The following is a 26,427-nucleotide window of genomic DNA, read 5'->3' on the forward strand; positions in this document are numbered from 1 at the left end:
GTGTCAGTACTCTTATCTGTAAAATGGGGCTAATAAAACATCCTTTTCAGATTTGTATTAGATTATGTTGTACTAGTTGCTGGCCCATAGTAAGCACTATATAATTTTTAGCTATTATGAGTAACCTAATTACCATCTATTGAACACTTCTTAGTGTGTGGCCAATACTGTAAAGTGTTCTTATAGTCTTTAGTTCTAGTCCTTCTGTCATCCCTATGAAGTACGTATACTTCCCATTTTAGAGTCAGAGTCATTTAGTGTAACTTTTCCAAGGTCACATAGTAAGTGGCAGATCCAGAATTCATACCTGTAAGTGCTTGCTTATTCCACTATGCCACTCTCCTATTTAGAGTGCTGGAACTGGGACAGTTTCTGATCTCCTGAAATATTGGTGGTTTGGAGTCTTTATTCTAGGTGGAAAATTTTTAGGAGTGAAGCAAAGCTTCTTCTAGGAACTTTGTGAATCTTAAAGCTGATAAATTAGACATTTAAGTATCTTCTAGGAGTGTAGAAATAAATGAGGCATGGTGTCATTCTTTAGAAATTGTCTAGCTGATGCCAATCACTAGCACCCTGAAGTAGTGTCTGATGCTCCCCCTTGGTAGAAAATTAGAATTTAGTCCGGCTCTTTATTTTTCATTCCTAGAAACGACTACAGAAATGATCAGCGCAACCGACCATACTGATGACTGTTTTGAATGTTCCTTTGTCTCTGACATGATCCATAGTGAAATTGCCAGAGTTTTGCCTGCTGCTTTCCTCGTGGCCTCTTCTTGGGTAGTGAAATTAAGTGACATTTGGATTTTTATTTGGGTGGGAGGGCTGGGACAGTTTTTCTTTTAGAAATGTCTGTTGAGAGTTCCCCCTTTAGTTTCCAACCTTCTCCCCAACCCTTGGAGCTAAATGCGTTGTAAAATATTGCCAAAATGAAAAGTGTTTTGTAATACTGCAATAAAGGCTGCTTGTTTTTGTGGACTTTTGTACATATTAGTGCATTGTTCTGTCACACACAGGACTCAGTTACATTAGACTCTAATCCTAAAGAATTAGGAAATGAATTATGTACTTCAGTAAATTAAAATGTTACTTTCAACAATATTTATTGAGCTCCTACTATGTTTAGTGGTTCCCAGGAATGACTACAAGTCAGAATCACCTGAAGAGTTTGTTAAAATTAGATTCCTAGATTGTTAAATTTAGATTCCTAGATTCCCAGCCCCCTAGGTCTGCTGGATCAGAACTCAGTGAGGTATGGGGAGTTAGGGCTGGAAATACTTATTTATATCAAGCTTACCAGGTAATTTTGATACAGTTGTTTAGTATCAGTTGACAATCATTTATTTAGAGGAGTGTACTAGATGCTGGGAATATGAAGTTCCAAGGAAGAGAAAGGATTTACAAGCCAGGGTTAAGATGGCAACATATGTTATGTTATTTGCTGTTTATTAGAGAACTATTTATTCTACTCTTTTTTTTTTCTTTTTGAGATAGAGTCTAGCTCTGTCGCCCAGGCTGGAGTGCAGTGGCACGATCCCTGCTCACTGCAAGCTCCGCCGCCCAGTTTCCGGCCATTCTTCTGCCTCAGCCTCCCGAATAGCTGGGACTACAGGCGCTTGCCACCACACCTGGCTAATTTTTTGTATTCTTAGTAGAGACGGGGTTTCACCCTGTTAGGATGGTCTCGATCTCCTGACCTCGTGATCCGCCCTCCTTGGCCTCCCAAAGTGCTGGGATTACAGGCGTGAGCCACCTCGCCCGGCCTATTCTACTCTTAACTGTGGGTAAGGCACTGGATCAGATTCTAGATATGTTGCTGGCCAAGTAAACAGAAAACATAGTCGATAAGTGCACCAGTAAAAAGTACAAGGTGCTTAGAGGGCCAATTTGAAGGACACTAAATTTAGTCACATGGGACTAGGGAAAGGCGAATGTGGAGGGAAGACGAGGAGTTCACTAAGTACAGAGACTGAGAAAATAGTGTTCACTAAGTACAGAGGTGAGAAAATAGTGTTCCCAGAAGGAAATGACATGAATAAATCAGGAGTTAAGACAAAGAGTGGGGAGCAGGATCTGCACTTGAGAATTGTATTTCTTTGTGACTGAAGGGAAGAATTCAAGGGTGGTCATGCAAAAGAAAAGACTGGAGAGGTAAACAAGCTCTATGACAAGGTCCTTGCATTTCACTTTATCTCTCTCCAAATAGGGAGTCATTAAAAGATGGCAAATCGGTGTGGCATGATCTGAGTGGCATCAGATGGATGATGATTATGACTGCCTTGTGGGAAGGCTGGACTGGAGACAGCCAGGTTAGGGATTATATTGGCCTGAAGCTCAGAAAGTGACTAGAAGAAAGGAGATAACTGGATTTGAAAAATCAAGAGGGAAATTTGACAGGATTTAGTTGGATGTCAGAAATAGTGGAGAAGGAAGAGTCCGGTTTCTGGCCTGCGTGATTGGGTAGATACGTTGTTCATTGGGAAAGGAACAGCTTTGCAGGCAAGATGGGAATTACATCTTGAATATGTTGAGTTCGGAGTACTCATGAAACTTCTAGATAGAGACATCCTCCAATTCTGCAACTCAGAAAGTAGCATTTAATACCATGTTCCCGTGATTATCTGCCTTACTGAATTACATGTCTACCTTCTCAACTCGACCTCTACATGTTGGAAGTTTCTCGGGGCTTTTTCTAAGCCCCTTTCTCTTAATCACTTTTATCCTGGGCAAGCTTATCCAGGATATGGCTTTACCATCTAATATGGTGATAACTACCAAATTTACGTCTCCAGTCCTGACCTCTCCCCTCCCAGTTGCCTACTTGACCCTTGCACTTGGATGTAAAATGACTGTATTAAAAACATGTGGACTGAATAGAACTTTTGAGCTTCCCTTCCAAATGTTTCTTCCTAGTGTTCCTAACCCACTCCAAAACAAATCTGTGAATGAGGCCTGGCCATTTTTTATTGTTTTGAAACAGTCTTGCACTATCACCTGGGCTGGAGTGCAGTGGCACAACCTTGGCTCACTGCAACCTCCGCCTCCTGGGTTCAAGCGATTGGCCTGCCTCAGCCTCAGCCTCCCGAGTAACTAGGATTACAGGCATCTACTACCATGCCCAGCTGATTTTTTGTATTTTTAGAAACGGGTTCACTATGTTGGCCAAGCTGGTCTTGAACTCCTGACCTCGTGTTCCGCCCGCCTCAGCCTCCCAAAGTGCTGGGATTACAAGTATGAGCCACCGTGACTTGAGGCCTGGGCATATTTTAAAAGAGCCCCAGGTGATTCTAGTTTTCGGGGACAGTATATGGAAAGAGAAGAGCCTAGGAGGAGACTTGGAGAAATACATTTAATAGATGAGCAGAAGAGGATCCTAAAACAGATTAGAATGGGAATGGCCAGTGAGGCGTGGACAGTGGAACCCAAAGGAAGAATGAATTTTAGGAAAGGAGAAGCTAATAATATCAAGTACTTAAGCCAGGCTATGTCATGTAAAGGATAGAAGGCATTCATTACATTGATCAACATAGTTATACATTATTTTAGCCCAGGGTTTCTCAACCTTGATAATATTGATATTCTGGGTTGGAAAAATGCCCTGTGGGATGCTGCCCTGTGCATTGTATGATGTTTAATAGCATTCCTGGCCTCCCTCTACCTACTGGATGCCTGTAGCAGCCCTTACCTCTCCATGTTGTGACAACCAAAAAATGGCTTCAGATGGCCACTAGGGGGCAGAATGGCCCCCTGTTGAGAACCACTGCCTTAGCAAAAGTAGTTTGGGTAGAGAATTGAATTCTGAACTCAAACTGCAGTGAGATAATAGAAACGTATAATAGCAAGTTACTAAAAATTGGAGAAATGGATACAGGACAAAGAATTTTGATTATGAAGGGTAGAGGCATGATGTGAGAGGAGGAGGTAGCTAGATGGGGATACTGGCTTGTGGAAGGTTATTTTTAAGATGGGTGAGAATTGAGCATATTTATACACTACATGGAAGGAAACTGAATAATTGATGTTCAAGTCCCTTGAAGGGATGGCGTCTAGAATGTCGGTGAAGGATTTGCCTTAGGAGAATGCCTCTTGCATTGCGGTTGGAGGTAAAAATAGGTGTGAATGCTGATAGTAGTAAAAACATGACTAACATTAATTCGGAGCTTACTGTGTGCCAGGCACATAAGCAGTCTATGTGTATTATCTCATTTAACTCACAGCAATCCTTTGAAGCTAGGAGGTATCGGAAATAATTCACAGAAGAGGTAGATGGTGTAAATGATTTTGAATGCCGTTGGGAAGGGGCTTTTTTAGGTGGTACAGTAAGGAACAGAGGCACTGAGAGATTGAGCAGCTTGCCCAGATCAAATCTTTAGTAAGTGGCAGAGCCAGGATTCTAACCTAGGCATCTGCCTTAGAGCCTGTGCTCTTATCTACTCTTGTGCTATAAACAAGGATAAACAAGCATATAGCTGAGGTGTCAGGAGGAAGTTGAGGTAATTCCATCTGATGTCTTTTTGTTTTCCTGATGAGAAAGTATAATAGTCTGCAGAGTTTGGGGAAGTAATACAATAGAAAGTTTTTTTTGTTTTTGTTTTTGTTTTTTTTTTTTTGAGACAGAGTCTCGCTCTGTCGCCCAGACTGGAGTGCAGTGGCACGATCTCAGCTCACTGTAAGCTCCACCTCCCGGGTTCACTACATTCTCCTGCCTCAACCCCAGAGAAGCTGGGACTACAGGCGCCCGTCACCATGCCTGACTAATTTTTTGTATTTTTAGTAGAGACAGGGTTTCACCGTGTTAGCCAGGATGATCTTGATCTCCTGACCTCGTGATCCACCCACCTCGGCCTCCTAAAATTCTGGGATTAAAGGCGTAAGCCACCACACCCAGCCGAAAGTTTAAGAGATTGCAGGATATGTGAGGTTAGAAGGGAAGGCTTGACATATAACCACTGTGGGGATCAGGAAAGTGTGTGCCTAGGAACCCATACATCTGCCAGGTGACAATAAGGACTCAGTTAAAGTAGGAGGCAAATAGGCCAGGCGCGGTGGCTCATGCCTGTAATCCCAGCACTTTGGGAGGCCAAGGTGGGCGGATCACGAGGTCAGGAGATCAAGACCATCCTGGCTAACACGGTGAAACCCTGTCTCTACTAAAAATACAAAAAATTAGCCGGGCATGGTGGCAGGTCCCTGTGGTTCCAGCTACTCAGGAGGCTGAGGCAGGAGAATGGCTGGAACCCGGGAAGCGGAGCTTGCAGTGAGCAGAGATCATGCTACTGCACTCCAGCCTGGGTGACAGAGCCAGACTCAGTCTCAAAAAAAAAAGAAAAAAATAGGAGGCAAGTATTTAGGGGTACCAGTCTGTATGGGTATGTGATTTTTTTCAACAGCTTTGATAGCAACGTGGTTATAGGAGCAGAGGCAGTTTGATTTAGAGTAGGGGTTTTTCTCATCAGAGATGATCAGAGATGAAAAAAGGGTAGTGATTAATGAATGGGATCCAGGTTGAGTAAGAAAAAAAGAGGGAGTAATAGGGAGGATGGAGGGAAGTCAGGACTTTAGTGTTGATGATGAGATTCAAAGAACTTGTGTGGATAAATAAGAACGGCACAGATTGAAGGCTGGGTCAGAAAGTGAGATGTGAACATTTTTAGAGATAGAGCAATTCCTAGGATGACAAAGGTTAGGTGTGATGTTGGAGGTGGGTAGCTGAAGTGAATGGAAGGGAATAGTCTTTGTAATTGAGACGGACTGAGGGGCTGGAGTATTGAATGGTTGTCCAAAGGGATGCCATCAACGAGGTGACAAGATTAAGATTCAGGCAATGAATGAGAGGAAATGGAGAAATGGACCAGTGGTAATTGCTGGTTGGAGAGCAGGATCCTCAGAGAAACACTGATTTTCTTTTTCTTTTCTTTCTTTTTTTTTTTTTTAAAGATGGAGTCTCGCTCTATTGTCCAGGCAGTGGCATGTTCTGGGCTCACTGCAACTTCTGCCTCCTGGGTTCAAGCAATTCTGCTTCAGCCTCCCAAATAGCTGGGATTACAGGTGCTTGCCACTGCACCCAGCTAATTTTTGTATTTTTAGTAGAGATGGGGTTTTGTTACGTTGACCAGGCTGGTCTCAGACTCCTGACCTCAGGTGATCCACCTACCTCGGCCTTCCAAAGTGCTGGGATTACAGGCGTGTGCCACCACGCCCGGCAGATTTTTCTTTTTATTTTCTTTATTTTTTATTTATTATTTATTTATTTATTTTTTGAGACGGAGTCTCGCTCTGTTGCCCAGGCTGGAGTGCAGTGGTGCAATCTCGGCTCACTGCAAGCTCCGCCTCCTGGGTTCACGCCATTCTCCTGCCTCAGCCTCCCGTGTAACTGGGACTACAGGTATCCGCCACCACACCCGGCTAATTTTTTGTATTTTTAGTCGAGACGGGGTTTCACCGTGTTAGCCAGGATGGTCTCGATCTCCTGACCTTGTGATCTGCCCATCTCGGCCTCCCAAAGTGCTGGGATTACAGGCGTGAGCTACTGCACCCGGCCTCTTTTTGATTTTTGAGACAGAGTCTTACTCTGTTGTCCAGGCTGAAGTGCAGTGGCACGATCTTGTCTCACCGCAACCTCCCCCTCCTGGGTTCAAATGATCCTCCTGCCTCAGCCTCCCAAGTAACTGGGATTACAATGTGTTCCACCACATCTGGCTAATTTTTGTATTTTTATTAGAGACGGGGTTTCACCATGTTGGCCAGGCTGGTTTTGAACTCCTCACCTCAAGTGATCCTTCTGCCTCAGCCTCTCAGAGTGCTGGGATTACAGGCATGAACCACTTCGCCTGTCTGAAACACTGATTTTTATATAAATGTGCAAAACAGTGGTGATATTGGGAGAGATTTAGGAGAATCAGCAACACCTGAGCGATTTCAGAAAGGGGCCCAGTCAATAGCCAGGTTTCAGTTACAGCCTGAAAGATAGATGAGAAGTTTTGAAGGAGAGTGGAGGGTGTGAATGCTTTTTGTTTGCCATCAGAAGCAGCATCCAGAGATCCCATTAGAAAAGTTTAGGTTAGAAGAGAGAAAAGAGAGGGACTTATATTTTGAATAGTGTCTAAGGATCAGTCCCAGTATCTGAGACCAGTGGGTATCTTTGGACTATGAGAGAAGCCCGCTATTGCTTGGATAAAGTAGACTTCTAAGAGTGATCTAGATAGCTTTGGTACTGGGAGGGCCCTAGTACATTGGTAGTATACCAGATGGTGAGTGCTCTGTGAAAACCTTTATGCCCCTCACTGCCATCTTAAGTCTTCTTGTGGGAACTGGTGAAATTAGGATTGAGGTGCTACTAGGCAGATATTTGTATCTGGTTGAGTAATAAGACGTCCTCTGGAGATACCTAAAAATATGGAGGTGGAGTGGCTGGGGATCTGTGGGCAGGATTTTGCAGAAGTTGAATTTGAATTATGTAGTTAGTAAGGCCATGTCTTATACTCACAGGCTTTTGAGGCACAGGGAAATTTGGGTTCTGTTGCTCATGGACCCAAAGCAGCAGAGTAGGCAAAAGAGGAACATCTTTCCTATCATTGGACTTTGATGTCACAATATTAGAGGGGTCCCCCAGGCAGTGCTGCATATACACTCAAAATAGTGAAACCACCTAGGTTTTTACTTACAGCTTGCTCTCATGCAAAACATGAATCTAGAAGTGATGGGGTAGGTTAGGAGATAATTCTGAGTGACACACTATACAGGTTTAGTATCCCTTATCCAAAATGCTTGGAAACAAAAATGTTTTGGATTTCAGATTTTTTTCCCCAGAGTTTGGAGTATTTACATTATACTTATAGGTTGAGTATCTCTAATCCCCAAATCGTAAATGCTGCAATGAGCATTTTCTTTGAGTGTCATGTTGGTACTCAAAAAGTTTCTAGTTGAAGCATTTTGGATTTTGGATTTTTGGATTAGGAATGCTCAGCCTGCACTGAATTCAGAATAACTGTTGGGACTACTGTAGAACCTGGGGTGTGGGGAAGTAGAAGGGAGTGTCTGTTTTACTTTGACTTTTCTATGCTTGAGGGGAAGAACTTGACCTCCCAGTAAATCAGTAGGATTCAGGGAAGAAGAGGAGGTGGCAGGAGACAGCCGTTTTTAACCTCTGATGGTCACAGGCTCACATGACAACATTAAAGAGGAAAAGAGAAAAGTTCATATTTGGTTGTTTACTATGTAATGACAGGCACTGTTAAGCTTTATGGTAATCCTCATGGGAGCTTTCTGAGGTAATAGGCATTATTCTTTTCATTTTATAGGTGAGGAAACAAAATCACAAAGGTTAAATATTAACCTTTAATAATAATAACTTGTTCAAAGTTAAAAGTGATGAACTGGCCAGGCGCAGTGGCTCATGCCTATAATTCCAGCACTTTGGGAGGTTGAGGTGGGCGGATCACGAGGTCAGAAGATCGAGACCATCCTGGCTAACACGGTGAAACCCCATCTGTACTAAAAATACAAAAAATTAGCCAGGTGTGGTGGTGGGCACCTGTAGTCCCAGCTACTCTGGAGGCTGACGCAGGAGAATGGCATGAACTCAGGAGGCGGAGCTTACAGTAAGCCGAGATTGCGCCACTGCACTCCAGCCTGGGCGACAGAGCGAGACTCCGTCTCAAAAAAAAAAAAAAAAAAAAGTGATTAACCTTAGGATTAGATATCAGATTTGTCTGACTCCAAAGTCTGGGCCCTTCCTTCTTGATAGGGGTTGTAGCTTGTTGGGATTGGTGTGGTAGATCCTGTTAGCAAAGGGAAACTAAAGCTTCTTCCGTAGAAATAGGGGAGAAATTAAGGCAGTGTTAGAGAATAAAAAGGCTCTTTCAAAGGGAATGACCTAGAGAGTAAATAGGGTCTTTCAAAGGAAAGGGTAGAAAGCAGGTACCTAGGTAGACGAGGCAGCAGAGAGGATGGTTGGTTCTGATTAACGCTTAATTATCTCCTGACCACTGGTAGGGAGGTAAGGGGTGAGGGCAAGTTAGTAAGAGGACGTGATCCAAGCTTTCCAGCATTTTCTCCTTGTTTTCTCTATCTAGGCAGAGACTCCTCGCTAGCTTTGCCGTCAAATTCTGGACACAGATAAGCACTTGATTTAGGGAGGCAGGCTGGCCGTCCAGAGAAGCTTTGACTCTGTCCTTCCCTCTTTCCTCTGGTAGAAGGGCATGTGGCTGAGTGGAAAGTATACACAGGCAGGAGTGAGGAGACCTGTGTTCCAGTGGAGCTTCTGATGAACAGAAGTGGCAGTAGTGATTCCGAGAAATGTGGTAGGTAGAGTGACACTTGTTTATTCATGGAAGGTAAGTATAGATTGTTTTCTCAGGGGAGCCTGAGAAGCATCTTTAGGGAGAGAGTCAGGGAGTAGACCCAAAGAACTGACTTATTTGGCAATTTCAGCAAGGACCCGGAGCTGTTTCTTGATCCTTGGCTGCCAGGGCCCTATGGCCTGTGGCCTATGTTTTTGTGGTTTCGAGCAGTACGGTGGGAAAGCAGGTGTTTTCTTTTGGCCTACTTTGGTGATGGACTTTGCAGTAAACAAGGGGTTCAGCTTTGCAAGTCGAAAGTCTTGAATAGTTAACTCTTCTGGGTTCTCAGGCTCTTTCCGGAACCTTGTGGGCTCTGCCTTCACATTGGTCTTAGGTGCCTCGTATACAAAGAGAACCTTGTTTTTCAGCTTGTTTTGGATCCAGGGATCAATCGAGGCACAAAGGATTAATGTTTCTTGTAGCTGCGTTGAAACAAAGGTCCTAGTGCTGGCTCACTTTGGGTTCAGGCTAGGAGACTCCAGAGAGGGGACACCCAAAGGAAGGGGGAATTCTAGCCACAGGGCACTGTGGCCCCAAGGAACAAGGTCAAGGGACAGTGTCTAAGGGCTCATGACCCTCTCCTCCTGACAAGGAGCAAATGGTGGGGAGATAGGTGGGAGAAGCTTGGAGGAGGGATAGAGAAGAGGAAAAGGTGGGCAGGAATGCCTTACTTACACTCTTCTTCACAGCCTGGTGGTTTTCTGCATCTAGTAAATCCAGGAGCAAGTGGAACACTTGTGGGCTGCGGATCCCCAGGACACCCTGGTAGAAGCAGAGTGAGAGTGCCTACGTAGCCAGCCCCAGGAAGATGCCTTATACTCTTTCCCATTCTAGCCCCTTTGTGAGACTCTGCAGCATAGAGAGCAGGGAGATAGGGTTTCCCAGCTGAGATACTCCTTTCCTTGCCATTTGGGACCACTACATGGGACTTTAATGCCCATATTTGCTAGGAGGAGTCAAGACAATTTCGGCAGCATCTAAGCAACACCCCTCACATCAATCTTCTGTCCCTTAGCCCACCCATCCCCAACCCTGAAGAAAAGGTTATCTTAACTCTCGGTAAGGCTAGAATTCTAAAATAAACAACTTCCCCAAAATTTACAGGCCTTTATTCCCCTCAGTGACTCTGCTCAATCGCCTACTCCGCCTGCCATCAACACAGGAATTGGGTCAGAGAAGCAGAGCCCGCCTTACCAAAGAGATGACTGCTTCCTGGCGTGCAGTGGCATCTGGGTTCATCAGTTGTCTGTGTAGAAGGGAGTGAGTATGTTATAGTTGAATTAAGGAGTAGGGGAAGTGGAAGGGAGGCTGGTTGCTTTTTAGGTCCAGAGTGAATTAGGCAAAGTGATGCTAATTTCATTCATTTCCTTCTCTTGTTTCTTGGATCAGAAAAGGGGCTGGGAGAGGAAAAAGAGGCACCACAGTTTGCCAGAAGGCACTGAATGATTATCAGGACTGTCCAGAACCTTTCTTTTAAAAGTTCTTTTCATGTCATATTTTCAGCTTTATAGCAACCTATACCTAACCTTAGTAGGTATTATTACTCTCTACAGATGAACAAAAGCTCAGGGGTCAAAGAGTTATTTGGTTAGGGGCACAGGAAAGGGAGAACTCAGGACCTGCTGCACTGCAGGTTCTCAGCTCTCACTGACCCTCTGCCCCCTTCCCACTGACCCTCTCACTGACCCTCTGCCCCCTTCCCACACCTAGGATTTGGCCCTGGCAGCTCCCAGGCCACTCACGCCTCCACCAAGTTCATCATCATAGGCTTCAACTTGAGTTCTTCCACAGTTTGAGCCACAGCCTGCCTCACAGCCTGCAGAGGGATCAAAATGAGTCAACAGAGAGAGGGAATGCGTAGGGTACACATAGGAGGGTCTCCTAACTCAGTCTTGGGTGCCAGGAAGACTTCCTGGAAGAGGTGATACCTGAGCTGAATGAAACTTGGAAGGTGAGTAGGAATTAGCCAGGCAGATGGTTGGGGTTGGTCAGATTTTAGGAGCAGAGGGGAGAGCATATTCAAAAATCTGGAGGCAGGAGAAGGTGCAGAGAGGATGGGGAGCTGAAAATAGTTCAGCTCAGAGAGGTGACCAAATGGACTCTTCCAAGCACTCTGAGTGCTCTAATTACCCTGGGACAACAGGTATAAATCAGGACGTGGTTGTCGTAAGCATAGTTGGTGCGTCGTTCTGGCGGGGAGAATGATGAGAGGTGAAGCTAGAGAAGCAAGCAGGCTTGAGCTGTGGAAGCAACATAAGCCATCCATAGGGCATTGGAAAGTTTTATGCAGAGAAGGCACAATCTGATTTATATTTTTTAAAAATGTCTTTAGAAATATAACACTTAGTTTTATAACAAGCTATAGTAAATACAAAAGCAAGGGAACATAGAGGAAGGTAGGATTAATGCTGGTTGGTGATTTGGGAAAGCTTCCCTTAGGAGGTATTGTTGGGATCGGTCTTGAAGGAGCCATACAGTATTTTTAGTAGGCAGAAGGGGAGAGGGGTTACTTACTGGTGCGAGTGAATAGTATGAGACAGTTTTTTACCTTATAGAAGGAAGGATGACTCAGATCATTTTAACCTGAGAGAACTGCCTGAGCAAAGGCAAGGTGATATGAAAACATGAACTGCGTTAGTTGAACAGGAGTAGGTCAGGATGAATGTGATACTTTGGGGGAAGCCAGGGGAGGTCTCCAGAAAAGGGAAAAGAGAAAGGTTTGGGTGTCTCTGGGCTTGGGAGCTTTAGTCTCACTTACGAGGAAGGGTTCATTATGCGTCTTCCTCCTGAGCAGGTTAAATGTGAGTTCCTCTAGCCCCTGTGCCTGGATCTGTTCCAGCCCAATGGTCTTGAGCATTTGGGTGGCTTCAAAGCGGTCCTGAGGTCGGGGGTGAGGGTTAGCGGGGAGGTGTGAAAGATGGATTCCCTTCTTCATCCCCTAACCCTATCCTAGTGCCAGGAAAGGAAGGGTACAGGCAGTCCAGAGCTTACCTCAAGGATACTGGAAGAACACAGCTGGTCTAGGACGGCCCTGATGACTGGGGCTGAGTGCACATGCATCACCTTGACCAGCATCCTAAGTGCCTATGAAGGGCAGGGTAGGGCAGGGTGTACAGGGCCTATAGGCATCTGTGTGGCCAGGTGGACTTGAGGTCTGAGCCTAGAACTGGTGAGGAACAGCTAAGGTCCTTTTTCCTGCCTCTTGGCCTCTTGAGAACAGAAGTTCATGTGTACATATACATAAATGAACACCCATACCTATCAAATATACACAGACACATGTACACTTATATGTCCATATGAACCCATACTCATACATGGACATAGTTGTAAGCACACAGAGGATACTGCAGTGCTTCACCACTAGGATGGCAGGATCCAGACCACACACAATTCAGCAGCAGCTTCTGTTTCCCCAGGTATTCCAGCCTCCCGCCCCTCACACCTTCATCCGCTGGGTCTTGAGTCCTTGGCACAGGCACTGCAACAAGAACTCTTGGACCATGTTGCTGCGAGGCCTCAGGAAACCCAGGCACAGGGCTGCCTCCAGAGATGCTTCACTGGACGACTTCTTGATCAGTGTCTGTAGTATAGGCACCAGCTTGCCCTCATCCCCGACTTGAGTCCTCTGTGAGGGAGACAGGACACAAAATGGGTAGGGGGAGGGGCTATGTATTTAGCCAGGCTTTGTACTTTATGCTTCCAGACTATATTCACCTTCCTCCCTAAAATGAATCTTGTGCATCAGATTATTTCACCCAATTAACTTATTCTTGCTGTCACCTACTTGCTCCTAGGTCAGATCTCATTTCTCTATAACTATCTCATGGATGGATCACTGTTACTCTCTTCAACACTTCTTCTGTGTTAATTCCTGTCATTTAAAAAAATGTACATGTGAGTGATCCCATACCTCTCCTCCAATATCCTTGTTCTCTTCTCTGCCTCAGCCATCCCACTGAGAGACCTAATCATTACCCACAAATGCAGCTTCTCCATAATCTCCATTTCATGGATCCCACTCTGACCATCACCTCTTTTTCCAGTTCCTGCGGCCAACAATTGTTTGATTCCACAAGGGACTAATAATCCATTGAGCCTGCCACCTTTGCATTCCTCCACACCTCCGTCCCTCTTGACCCAGCTTAAATTCCATGATCCTGCTGTAATCACTCCCCTTCCTCACCCTCAACTTCTTTACCCACTCTTGCTTCATTCTACTCCCTGGACAGAACTACAATCCTGGCTAAATCCAACTCTCCACTTTGTGCCACTACTTCCTGGAGAAAAACACTGTGGCAGTGAATGATCTTATTAAAATGTGTGAACCACAGACCTCATATAGACCCTTAATGCTGCCTGGTAATCATACTGTTTTTCCCTGGGCAGTTCTCTTTCTCACTCTTCTAATTCACATCGTTTCTGGAACACTTCTTCCTCTATTCTTATTCTTGGCTAATGACCTTGCTTTCTACTTCACTGAGAAAATAAAAGCAATAGAAAGGAAGTTCCATAGACTCCTATGACCACTTCTGTCCAACTTCCAATACTTGCACCCATATGCCCATCCTTTCTACTTGTTAACTATGGACTATAACCATCTATCTAAGGCCAGTCTCCACTTGTGTCAGACTTTATCTCTTCTCACCTGTTTAAGGACATCGTTTAAGAACATTGTTATTTTTCACACTCTCTTCAAAGTCCTTATTTATTTATTTATTTATTTATTGAGATGGAGTCTTGCTCTGTTGCCCAGGCTGGAGTGCAGTGGCACGATCTTGGCTCACCGCAAGCTCCACCTCCCAGGTTCATGCCATTTTCCTGCCTCAGCCTCCCGAGTAGCTGGGACTCCAGGCACCCACCACCACGCCGAGCTAATTTTTTTGTTTTTGTATTTTTAGTAGAGACGGGGTTTCACCGAGTTAGCCAGGATGGTCTCGATCTCCTGACCTCGTGATCTGACCCTCTCTGCCTCCCAAAGTGCTGGGATTACAGGGGCGAGCCACCGCGCCCAGCCCAAAGTCCTTATTTTTCTAACAACTGGATCATTACTCCTCAGTGTGGAAACATGCTGTTTTCTTTTTTCTTGACTCTACTTCTGTGCCAACTACTACCTTTCTAGCAAAACTTGGAAAGTTGTCCATATTTGCTGTCCCTAACTTCTTTCTTCCCAATCTCTCTTAAACCCACTCAAATCAGGCTTTCACCTCCACTACTCCACCAAAATGGCTCTATTAAGATAATCAGCGATTCAGCCGGGCGCGGTTGAGCCTGGGTGACAGAGTGACCCGTCTCAAAAAGAAAGATAATCAATGATTCCCACATTGTTAAATCCACATATGAGTTCTCAGTCCTTACATGACTTGATATGTTTGATTTCTCTTCTCTCCTGGATGTATGTTCTTCACTTGATTTTCAGAACACCACACTCTTGGTTGTCTTCCTACCCTATTGGCCACTCCTCAGTATTTACTTGTTCCTTCCCTTCTCCCTGACCTCCTAATATTGGGGTGCCCCAAAGCTCAGTGATCTCATCTAGTGTAGTGACATCATATGCTGACAACTCCCAGATTTCCTTCCCTAGTTCAGACTTCTCTCCTAAACTCCAAATTGTATATCTAACCATTTACTTACCACTTCCCTTGGAGTTCTGGTAGATGTTTCAGACATAACTTATTTAAAACTAGATTTCTGATGCAAACTCCAAACCTCTTCTACAGCTTTCTCAACCTTAGTTGATAATAACTTCATCTTTTCAGTTGCTAGGCCAAAAACCTTGGCTTCATCCTTGTTTCCTCATTGTCGTTTACAACTCATTCAACCTGTCAAGAGTTTTGCTTTCAAAATATATCCAGCATTTGAGGCCAGGTGCAATGGCTCAAGCCTGTAATCCCAGCACTTTGGGAGGCTGAGGTGGGCAGATCACCTGAGGTCGAGAGTTCAAGACCAGCCTGACCAACATGGAGAAACCCCATCTCTACTAAAAATACAAAATTAGCCAGGTGTGGTGGTACATGCCTGTAATCCCAGCTATTCGGGAGGCTGAGGCAGGAGAATCGCTTGAACCCAGGAGGCAGAGGTTGCAGTGAGCTGAGATCATGCCATTGCACTCCAGCCTGGGCAACAAGAGCGAAACCTCATCTCAAAAACTCCCAAAATTATATATATCCAGAATTAAATCACTTCTTACCAGCTCCACTGGGATCCCCATGGTCCAAGCCATTATCACATCTCGTCAGAATTATTTCAGTAGCTCCTAATTGATCTCCCTGCTTACACTTTTGGCCCCTAACCCCCAGTCTTTTTGCAGCATATAAGTCAGAGTGAACCTTTTGAAATGTAAGTTACATCATGTTATTCCTCTGCTCAAAATTTCTAATGGCTCCCTATTTCTTTTTTTTTTTTTTTGAGACAGAGTCTTGCTCTGTCGCCAGGTTGGAGTACAGTGGCATGATCTTGGTTCACTGCAACCTCCACCTCCTGGATTCAAACAATTCCCCTGCCTCAGCCTCCCAAGTAACTGGGATTACAGACATGCGCCACTACGCTCGGCTAGTTTTTTTTTGTTTTTTTGTATTTTAGTAGAGATGGGGTTTCACCATGTTGACCAGGATGGTCTTGATCTCCTGACCTTGTGATCCACCCACCTCGGCCTCCCAGAGTGCTGGGATTATAGGGGTGAGCCACTGCACCCAGCTGGCTCCCTATTTCACTCAGAGTAAAACCCCAAGTACTTAAAACAGCCCAGAAGGCCACATATGACTTAGTCTCCTATTAACTTCTTTAACTTGACCTCATTTCTTATTGCTGTATTCTTACTTCACGTTAACCACACTGGCCCTCTTGCCTTTTTTTTTTTTTTTTTTTTTTTTTACTTTTTAAATGGTTTTATGTGCAAATAATGAGCAGATGTTGTACCCATAAATTCTACTTTCCAAAAACGAGCTTTTTAAAAGAAAACCACATAACAACTTTTAAAAGGCACTGGGATTCCTCTGCTTCTAGATCATTGGTAGGCTAGAAAAATAAAGTTTGTTCTACCAGGAATCACAAGTTAGAACTGAATATTCTCCAAAGTGGAAACTCTAGAGTGTAGTGTCACTGCAGGCAAAGATTATTCAGTTCTCATCCCCAACATCCACAACTACCTATCAGAAAGGTTAAACCAGGTCAAAGCAGTCCAGCATAATTAGGCTTCATCAAACAATGTCATTATGCTCTTCTAAGATGCAAATAAACCAAAATAGGAAATATTAAAATCAAAATAATATTTGACAGTGTCATACAGATTGTTCCTTGATGTATTCCTCCTTCTGGAACATTAATAAAGGGAATATTTTACTGCAAAGAATATTTTGTTTTATATATCACTAGCCATGGTTTTTAGCCATTAGTTATTATATGCTGCCTAATGTCATTATCCAAATGGCATAACCGTTTTACGTCCACAATTCACTTCTGTAGTTATAAGTAGAATTTTCATGATTTACATAAATCTATTAGTGAAGATTTAACACTGAGATGAAATCTAACATTCATAATAATACCTGATGTTTTGTAGATGGGAATGTAGGAAAGATGTATTTTAATCACTTTTCATTTAAGTGACCTTATGTAAAAAATAAACTAATAATTTAGCAGTTCGAAGTCTTCAAAAGGCATTTTCAAATGTACATAAAATAAATGGTTACAGAGATTTTTAAGAAGCATCCTCTTGTCCACATCTTCTTGTAACTGCTGTACCATTTTCTCTTCCAACTGCTTCGCTTTGCCTGCAAGAGGGGCTCGGATAAGATGGATGTTTTGCTTGACTTCTTTGATATCTTGAACTTTCTGTAGCTCTTTATTTTTCTTCAATCTGTTCATTATAAATTTAACGTGGCATTTCTGTTTGATCTCTTCAACTCTCTTCATTGCATCAATAGTTTTATTCCATCGCTCTTGCTAGCATTTGATAGGTTCATTTCTACGTTTTTAAAATGCAAATGAATTATCCACTGTAAGCTCTTTCCGGAATGCTTTGGTCCACCTAACTTTGTGAGGATTGTGCTTCTTTTTATAGTTTTTATGACATTTAGATTTACAAAATCTGAACACCTTGCAATCATTGCGGACAAACATCATGTCGTGGCGTGGGGTAGGTGGGCCCCGAAGAGAAGTAACACTTCTTGATACCCTTGTTGAACCTGTGTAGGTCCCCACCAACCAAACGCCATGCTTGAAAGCCCTCTTGCTTTCTTAACCATGCCAAATATACTCCTCCCTTTGCATTGGTCCTTCTGCCTGGAATGTCTTCTCTCAGATATCTGTAAGGCTAACCCACTCACTTTCTTTATGTCTGTGCTCAAATGCACCTTCTAAATGAGGCCTTCCCTGTCTACTATATTTAGCATTGCAACCCATCCCTACTCCCACTTGTCACTCCTGATCACTCTTACTTACCCTGCTATGTAATTGTTTCCATTGTACCTGTCACCTCTAACATACTACATAATTTTCTTTTTCTTTTTTTTTTTGAAATGGAGTTTTGCTCTAATTGCCCAGGCTGGAGTGCAATGGTGCAATCTTGGCTCACTACAACCTCTGCCTCCTGTGTTCAAGCAATTCTGCCTCAGCCTTCCAAGTAGCTGGGATTACAGGTGTGTGTCACCATGCCTGGCTAAGTGTTTTTTTTGTTGTTGTTGTTTTTTTGATTTTTAGTGGAGACAAGGTCTCACCATGTTGGTCAGGCTGGTCTTAAACTCCTGACCTCAAGTGATCCACCCGCCTCAGCCTTCCAATGTGCTGGGATTACAGGCGTCAGCCACCATTCCCAGCCTAATTTTCTAAAAATAAATTTATTGGTTATGATGGGTCTCCCCCACTAGAGTGTAACCTCCTCTGTAAGGGCAGATATCTTTGCCTGTCTGGTTCACTGCTATATCCCAAGGGCCTAGGACAGTGCCTGGCACATGATAGCTGTTTATTTTATATTTGCTGAATAAATGGATGAATGATGGATTCTCTTTTACATAGAGCAATGATGGGGTCAAAGTAAGAGAACACTAAAGGAGAAAAAAACAGTAGGGTCTGAGGACTCTCTTGGGCCCTGTGTCTTCTTGACAGGTTTTACCTTAATAAGTTATTTTAGAGATGATAATAATAATGATGGTTACCACTGAAAGAGCATAGGCATTGTACTAGGTGTTTTACATGCATTATCTCATTTAGTCCTCTCAACAGTACTATCAGGCAATTACGGATGCTCCTCTATTTACAATGACATCCCATGGATGAGTTTATCAGGTTGTAATGTCATACTCATGGTAAGTTAAGGAGTGTACTGAATATGTGTTGTTTTTGCACTGTTGTAAAGTCAAAAAATCGTAAGTTAAACCATCTAAATCTGGAACCATCTGTACTGTCTCCATTCTCCATTTTAAATACAAACTGCAGCTCTGAAATTTGGCTTTTCAGAAATGGACTAGTAAATGGCCAAGCCATATGCTTCTATTCAACTTCCGAGGGAACTCCTCAAGGACAGTGTCTTCCTCTATCAAAGCTGTGCTAGGTTAACTTCTTCCTCACCCAACCCCCAGCTAAACCTATCAATTACCTTGTCCAGCTTTGCCCCTAGTTGACTGTCCTCCCAATCACCTTGTCTTTAGAGACAGCAGCCCAGGAGTTAAGAGCCATTCGTAGCCCCGTCAAAGTCTCCATCCTTTGACCCTCATTTTTCTCCTTCAGCTGTTTGATGAGAGCCCGGATCACATGCTTATTTAGGCAACCTGGACAGGGAGGGGCCTTAAGTCAGGGCAGAGCCTCTGGTACTGCCCTTCTCTGCAAGGACCTATTGAACTCCACTTTGCTATTGAGACCTAAGTTCCAAGTCCTAGGTACCACGGTGTTGCCCATCCTCCCAGGATACCAGGGCAGCTGACTGAACATGAACACAATTCCAAGCGCCCTCCCTCTCCCTCTCTCTAATCTCTTTTCCCTTTTCACCCCACCTTCCTCTCTTGGTTCGACATAACTGGGATAGTTCTCAGGCCTTGCCAAATGCTAGGTTGGAGTAGGTGTATGCTCCTCACCCATTTGTCCTTACCCAAAGGAGAAAGTGGTTACACTTTCTCAACTCCCCACCAAGGGAGAGGACATACTTACCCAGGATGGCCAGGGTTCGGTAGGCCTCGTACTTTACTTTCTCTGGACCAGTTTGGGCCTAATTTAAGAGGCAGGTGGTAGGAACATATAATAAGGTGATGGAATGTCAGAGCTTTAGGGATTGTCTCAGCTTAACTTCTCATTTTACAAAAGAGGAAACTGAAGCCTAGAAAGTGACCTATCTATTCTCAAATACAGAATACAGGCAAAATGGTTCAATGGAAGGAACAATGCAGTTGGGAGTTAGATGTTTGTTCAAATCTCTATCTGGTATCTAGTAGCCACTTGGCCTTGGGCAAGACCCTTGGTCTTTCAGAGCTTTCATTTTCTTTTAAAAAAATACAGATACTAATTCCTGGTGTTGTTGTAAGAGTTAAATGAGATTATGGATATTAAGAATGCATGTTCCCAGTGATAAGCTGATGTGCACATATGCGGTGTTTCCAGTTAAGGCAGAGAATGTACTCTGTTCTAGTTTTCAGACTTTCCTGGCTTTTCAGTCCAGTAATGTCTTTTTGGTTAGACCAGGGGGATCTTCAGATTCTTCCTTCCCCATCTTTTAGATCCAGCTGCTCTTCTAAGAGGCCAAGGACATGAGATGGGGGCATGCTGCACAGTGGTGGCTGTGTCCTTACTGGATCTGACCTGCCATCCTAGCACCCTGAGGAGCCTTGTCTATGCCCATGTGCCACACATCTCAGACCCTGTTTCCTTCTTTCCTGAACTCCAGCAGTTCTCAGACTCACCACCTGCTGTAGTGCCTTCGTGACAAACTTGTCACTGATGCGTAAGCATCCCAGAGCCTGCAGGAAGAGGGATGGAGGAAAGAGAAGGAACCTTGGACACCATCCCCAGGAGTTACCATTCTCTGGACACAGCTGGAGTTTGTGCTTGGAATACCATCCCCACAACCACCATCACATCAAGCAGCTTTTTACTTTCCAGCTCGACCAATTCCTGGCTGTAACCACCCTCCTGTATCCTTGCCTTTTCTCACCTGTGCTGCATAGAATTGCTCATCCTCTCTGGGAGATTCCAGGCTTTTTGTGAGTTCCTGCCCATCCAAGGCAGCCAGTGGAAAGGAAGACAGAGAAAAATACAGAATTTCAAACTAAAGGGAGCTCATCCAATCCAATCCCTTTTCCTACCCTCCCTCTGTTTTTCAGGCAAGGACTGAGGGCTGAAGGATGGTGTGAGCCCAAGGGAAGGGCACCCAGAGGGAGGGAGTCCCCCACGTCCTCTCCCACATGGTCCTGACCCTTAATCTTTGCCACTTCAGGGGGTCCCAGGTAGGCTCTAAGGGCCTAGATCGCATCTCAGATTTTATAGTCAGCTTGCTCATGGGGAGATGGAACATTTGGATGTGGGTTTGATGTACTTCTTTGATGTACCTGTGTGAGAAATTGCATAGGCAGCTTTGGTCCCCTTGTACCTTCCCTCCTCAGGTTGCACCCTCACCTCTGCCACAGGGCTCCGGCCCACCTCAGAAATGGGACCAGAGGAAGACAGATGAGGACTCGGTGATATCCACCAGAGCCGAGCCGAGCCGGCCAAGCCAGGTGGAGCTGAGCCGAGCCGAGCCACCCTAAGCTCCTCTCTGGGACCTGTAGGCTGACTTGCCTTACTCCCTGGGCCACCCCTTCCTTGCCCTTCCTTACTTTCCTAGAAGATGTGGAGAGTGAGGAGAATATGGAGGCCAGCAAAACACACCTATGGTCATCTGTCATTTTCCTCAACATCTTCTCAGTCTCCCGTTCCTCTCGCTGATCATACAGGTCGTGCCAGTGCGTGTAGATCTCAGGTTTATTGAAGTAGCAGTACGGGACTGAGTTTGGCTTGCTCGGATGCTGCCTCCAGCACTCTGGACTTGGGGGAAACTCTTCCTTTGGCATCTGGGTTTGCAAGTGGCAGAACAGTCAGAGGGGTCCCCTAGGCCCTTACTTGGGGTATGGGGAGGAGGGGGTAAAGAGAGGGAAGGGCAGGGTGAGACAGATGCCCGCTAGCCTCTCATCTGAGCTGGAGTCACAGCTACAACTTAACCCATTGCATAACTTGGGCAAGTTACTTCATCCTAGCAAGGTCTCAGTCTTCTTATCTGTAAAACAAAGCTAATAATCCTTGCTCTGTGTCCCTACCAAGGTTATTGTAAAGATCAAAAGAGATCCAGATTGTGAAGCCACTAGTGATCTGTAAATCGATCTGAACATATAGTTTGGTTAGTTGAGGATCTCAAAGCACTTTGAAAATGACATTTGGGTAGGGAAATGAAAAGGCAAGGTGTGGGAAGGATGTGGAATAAAGGCGGGGAAAAGACAGACTGTTGCTCATTCAGATATTTATTTGAGTACCAACTATGTGCCAGGTACTGTGCTGGCTGCTAGGATTGCAGTTATCCTTGCCCTCATGGAACTTTTAACAGTTTAGCAGGAAAACAGACTTTCTTAAAATAATCTATCACTTAAACAATTGTGAAACTACAGCTCTCACTGTAATGGAGGATTTTGAGTGGGTCAGGGGCTTTCTGTGAAGATTTGGCTAGGATTCATCCCTGTCTCTTCTTAAGCCTTTCTTTCACTCTTTGCAACAGATCTGGGCAACAAGGGAGAGGGGCTTCAGCTGTGGTTCCCAACTTTGTGCTGAGAAGATCATAGTAAAGGTTCTCAAGTGATTGGCATAAGTTCAAAAAATGGAGCATTGACTCACAGTGAGTAGGGTTGCAGATTTAGGAAGAAAAAAAAAAAAAAGCTCCCTCCTCCCCAATAAAAAAAATACTAGGATGTCAAGTTAAATTTGGATTTTAGGTAATGAATGAAATATTCGGGGCACATTTGTACTAAAACACCATTTGTTGTGTATCCAAAATTCAAATTTAATTGGTCATTCTATATTTCATCTGGCAACCCAAACTGTGAAGGTTGCTAACTGTCGTTGTAACTAATAAAAATGACTTCCATTAGTAAGCACTTTCTGCACAGCCAAGGCCTCATAGACTTTGTCTCATAACAACTCCACAAAGGGAGGTGGTCAGGTGTTAGCCTGTGACACAGGAAGCTCCTGAGGCTCTGAGGGGGAAAGTGACTTGTTCAAGATCACAGAGTTAATGGGAGCGCCAGAGATGAATGCCAGGGTTCTATGAGCTGGCTTTAACGGGAAGGGATAGTTTGCTGCCCCTCCTAACTTTGATACAGCTCCCAGGATACAAAAGTAAGGGGTCTTACCTGGTAGCAGGACAAGGGCAGATGAACAGGAGCCATGGCTTTTCTGAGTTCTGGCAAGAGGAATAAGAGTATGTGTGTGGTTCAAATGAGATAGCAGTTGCAGGCTGGGCGCGGTGGCTCCTGCTTATAATCCCAGCACTTTGGGAAGCCAGGAAGGGCAGATCACCTGAGGTCAGGGGTTTGAGACCAGCCTAGTCAACATGGTGAAACCCCATCTGTACTAAAAATACAAAAAAAATTAGCCGGGGATGGTGGCTCACACCTGTAATCCCAGCACTTTGGGAGGCTGAGACGGGCGGATCACGAGGTCAGGAGATCGAGACCATCCTGGCTAACACGGTGAAACCCTATCTCCACTAAAAATACAAAAAAGAAATTAGCCGGGCATGGTGGCAGGCGCCTGTAGTCCCAGCTACTTGTGAGGCTGAGGCAGGAGAATGGCGTGAACCCGGGAGGCGGAGCTTGCAGTGAGCTGAGATCATGCCACTGCACTCCAGCCTGGGTGACAGGGCGAGAATCCGTCTCAAAAAAACAAAAAAAGAAAAAGAAAAACATTAGCCAGGGGTGGTGGTGCACGCCTATAGTCCCAGCTACTTGAGAGGCTGAGGCAGGAGAATCTCTTGAATCTGGGAGGTGGAGGTTGCAGGGAGCCGAAATCGTGCCATGCCTGGGCAACAGCAAGACTCAAAAAAAAAAAAAAAAAAGAGATAGCAGTTGCAAAGATGGGTTACAGAATGAATACATTCGAGCATTTATTTATTCAGCATTTAGTGACTACTACTACCAGATATTTCACCAGGCACCGGGGAGATAAGGTATAATTCCTACCTTTAAGTGGCACATAGCCTTCTACTACCTTCCTAACTCAATATGTGATTTGCGGAGCAGCAGCATTGCTGTGCATATTAGAATATTTGTGGGAATTTTGAACATATGTAGGTCCTTCATCAAACTAATCAAATCAAATTATGTGGGGATGGGGCCTAGGCATTTTGGAAAGCTCCCCAGAAGATTCTAATGTGCAGCTGAGGGTGAAAACCACTGGGGTCATTCAATGTCTCAAACTTGATTGTGCATTAGAATTACCTGGAGAAGCTGGGCATGGTGGGTCACATCTGTAATCCCAGCCCTTTGGGAGGCCAAAGCTGGCAGATTGCTTGAGCCCAGGAGTTCGAGACCAATCTGGGCAACAAAGTGAGACTGCCCCCTAACCCTCAATTAGAAAAAAAAAAAAAAATCACGTGAAGAGTTTGTTAAAACACAGATTTCTGGGACTCATACCCACAGTATCTAATTCACTAGATTAGGGGTGGGTTCTGAGAATTTGGATTTCGTGTTTTTTGTTTTGTTTTTATTGAGATAGAGTCTTGCTCTCTTGCCCGGGCCGCTGGAGTGTAGTGGCACAATCTTGGCTCAGGTCAATCTCTGCCTCCCAGGCTCAAATGGTTCTCATACCTCAGCCTCCCGAGTAGCTGGAATTATAGGCACCTGCCACCACGCCCAGCTGATTTTTGTATTTTTAGTTGAGATAGGGTTTCACCATGTTGGCCAGGCTGGTCTCAAATTCCTGGTCTCAAGTGATCCGCCTGCCTTGGCCTCCCAAAGTGCTGGGATTACAGATGTGAGCCACTGTGCCCAGCTGAGGATTTGCATTTCTAACAAGATGCTGATGCTGCTGGTCATGGGATCACGTTTTGAGGACCACTGTTCTAGCTGGAGAGACAGAAGTGTTTCTTAGTGATTAACAGAGGGAAACAAATGTGAAGATAGATGTAGACACAGGTGGTACACTTGAGGGGTACCTAACCTGGCTGGGAGGATAAGGGAAGGTTTCCTAGAGTGAACTGCACAAGCCGAGTCTTCGGTACAAACAGGAGCTAGCCAGGTGGATAAGGGGGAAGAGCATTAGACATGGAACACCCTATGCAAAGATTTGGAGGTGCAAGAATTGAGGATAAAGAGCAGGGTGCAGGTGTGGGAGCAGAAACTGGGGAGACACACAGGTGTCCCATCTTAGAGGGTCCTGTAGGCCCTGCTGAGGAGCCTGAGACTTACCTTGAGGACTGTGCAGAGCCATCAAAGTGTCCAAGGGCCCGCCCTGATGTTTCCCATGGGTTTGCTGAACTCACCTAGACCCTTGCCTGGGACTGAGAGCCAGGTAGCATTTCTTTTTCAGTCCCCTTCTCTGGGCTCCATTTCTGTCCATCCCAGCCTCACCTTTGGTCCTGTCTGGATATTCCAGCCATGGATACAGGAACATTGACCTGGAGATATCAAAGATATCAGTTGATTTTTCATAGGCCATCTTCTTCTCCTGGTGGGGCCAGAGGGAACCTGCAGCAGGGAATACAAGGCTTTTAGGGGAGTAGGGGCACAGCTGGAGGAGACCTCTCCTCTGTGGTGCAAGAGGTACAGGTGAGGTGTCTGGACTTCTGGAGGTAGAAGCTTCCAAGTGCTAAGCAACCAGGTTACTTTGGTAAATAGAACACTCAGGTTTCACTTCTGAGCCCCAGCTGTGGCATTTGAGCTAGTCACTTTATTTTCTGAGTTTCAGTTTCCTCACTGGACAAGTAGGAAAGTCATGTCTGTCTGGCTTAACGAAAGGGCCTGTGGTGAGGCATAAACTGGAGAAGAAAGTCAAACCATTTGGTGAACTGTCAAGCTCAAGTAAGCCCATGTTAGGATCAGGGATTGTTCTTAGGATTAGTCATTGTGAAAATGGCAGGGATGGGAAAGTCCCTTTATTTATTTATTTGTTTGTTTGTTTGTTTGGAGAGGGAGTCTCATTCTGTCGCCCAGGCTGGAGTGCAGTGGCATGATCTTGGCTCACTGCAGTCTCCACCTCCCAGGTTCAAGCAGTTCTCCTGCTTCAGCCTCCCAAGTAGCTGGGACAACAGGTGCATGCCACCACACTGGGCTAATTTTTGTATTTTTAGAAGAGATGGGGTTTCACCATGTTGGCCAGGCTGGTCTCAAACTTCTGACCTCAGGTGATCTGCCCGCCTTGGCCTCCCAAAATGCTGGGATTACAGGCGTGAGCCACTGCGCCTGGCCCTGGAAAGTCCCTTTTATACACACCCTCTCCCTGTCTTTGGCAGCAAAAGACTGAACTCATCTGTGTGCTAAGGAGCTGCCTTTTTCTTTTCTTTTCTTTCAACTTTTTAATTTTATTTTACTTTATGTTCCAGGATACATGTGCAGAAAGTGCAGGTTTGTTACGTAGATACATGGTAAATGTGTGTCATGATGGTTCGCTGCACCTCTCAACCCTTCACCCAGGTATTAAGCCCAGCATGCATTTGCTATTTGACCTGATGAAGGAGCTGCTTTTTATACCTCTTACTTTTGCATATTCTGTTCCCTCTACCTGTCAGTCTTTTCCTTTTAAACCTGTTAAACTGTCTCTCAGATCTTTCAAAAAGTCCACTCAAATGTTTTCTCATCTTTGAAGTCTTTATTCTCCCTCAGGGTTCCTGCTCCCTACCCCCTGCCCCGACTCTGTGATAGAATTCCCTCTCTCCACAATGTGACCACAGCTTTTTTACACTTTGCTTTACTTTAAGTCTTTTTCATATATATAATCTGCTCACAGGTCTGTCTTCCTTACTGGACTATGAGGAATTCGATTATAGACTGTATATTGTGTCCTTATTAAGTTTCCTGAGTATGGTACGCATGTTGTGGTTTTATATAATGTCCTTGTTATTAGTAGATACATCCTGACACTT

General features: G+C 44.7%; 2 protein-coding genes and 1 pseudogene across 4 annotated transcripts in view; 1 reads left to right on the forward strand and 2 right to left on the reverse strand.

The window, feature by feature from the left end:
* The window catches only part of TAF15 (TATA-box binding protein associated factor 15), a 38,314-nt gene extending 37,339 nt beyond the window's left edge, over positions 1-975 (forward strand). For both annotated transcript variants that reach the window (XM_008011077.3, XM_008011078.3), the window contains exon 16: positions 647-975. In XM_008011077.3, coding sequence (XP_008009268.2) covers positions 647-686 — 40 coding nt within the window. In that variant the 3' untranslated portion in view covers positions 687-975. The remainder of the gene's footprint in view (positions 1-646) is intronic.
* An 8,024-nt stretch (positions 976-8,999) lies between these two features.
* On the reverse strand, positions 9,000-25,157 carry HEATR9 (HEAT repeat containing 9). 2 transcript variants are annotated; one of them, XM_008011087.3, is made up of 15 exons: positions 24,917-25,157; positions 22,700-22,749; positions 21,192-21,373; positions 20,740-20,872; positions 20,479-20,535; positions 20,228-20,284; positions 19,482-19,539; positions 18,975-19,105; positions 12,784-12,966; positions 12,330-12,422; positions 12,097-12,216; positions 11,081-11,154; positions 10,533-10,584; positions 10,014-10,100; positions 9,000-9,760 (listed from the first exon to the last, which is right to left on the reverse strand). In XM_008011087.3, exons 1-15 carry the CDS (start codon positions 25,002-25,004, stop codon positions 9,413-9,415), a joined length of 1,713 nt encoding a protein of 570 aa, XP_008009278.2. In that variant the 5' UTR covers positions 25,005-25,157; the 3' UTR covers positions 9,000-9,412. The 2 variants fall into 2 exon arrangements, with proteins under 2 accessions (XP_008009278.2, XP_072860964.1); XM_073004863.1 differs by lacking the exon at positions 24,917-25,157 and adding an exon at positions 23,786-24,076.
* On the reverse strand, positions 16,187-18,642 carry LOC140708796 (probable ribosome biogenesis protein RLP24 pseudogene; annotated as a pseudogene).
* Positions 25,158-26,427: the final 1,270 nt, after the last annotated feature.

Source organism: Chlorocebus sabaeus, chromosome 16, assembly GCF_047675955.1.
Source record: "Chlorocebus sabaeus isolate Y175 chromosome 16, mChlSab1.0.hap1, whole genome shotgun sequence".
Classification (NCBI taxonomy): domain Eukaryota; kingdom Metazoa; phylum Chordata; class Mammalia; order Primates; family Cercopithecidae; genus Chlorocebus; species Chlorocebus sabaeus.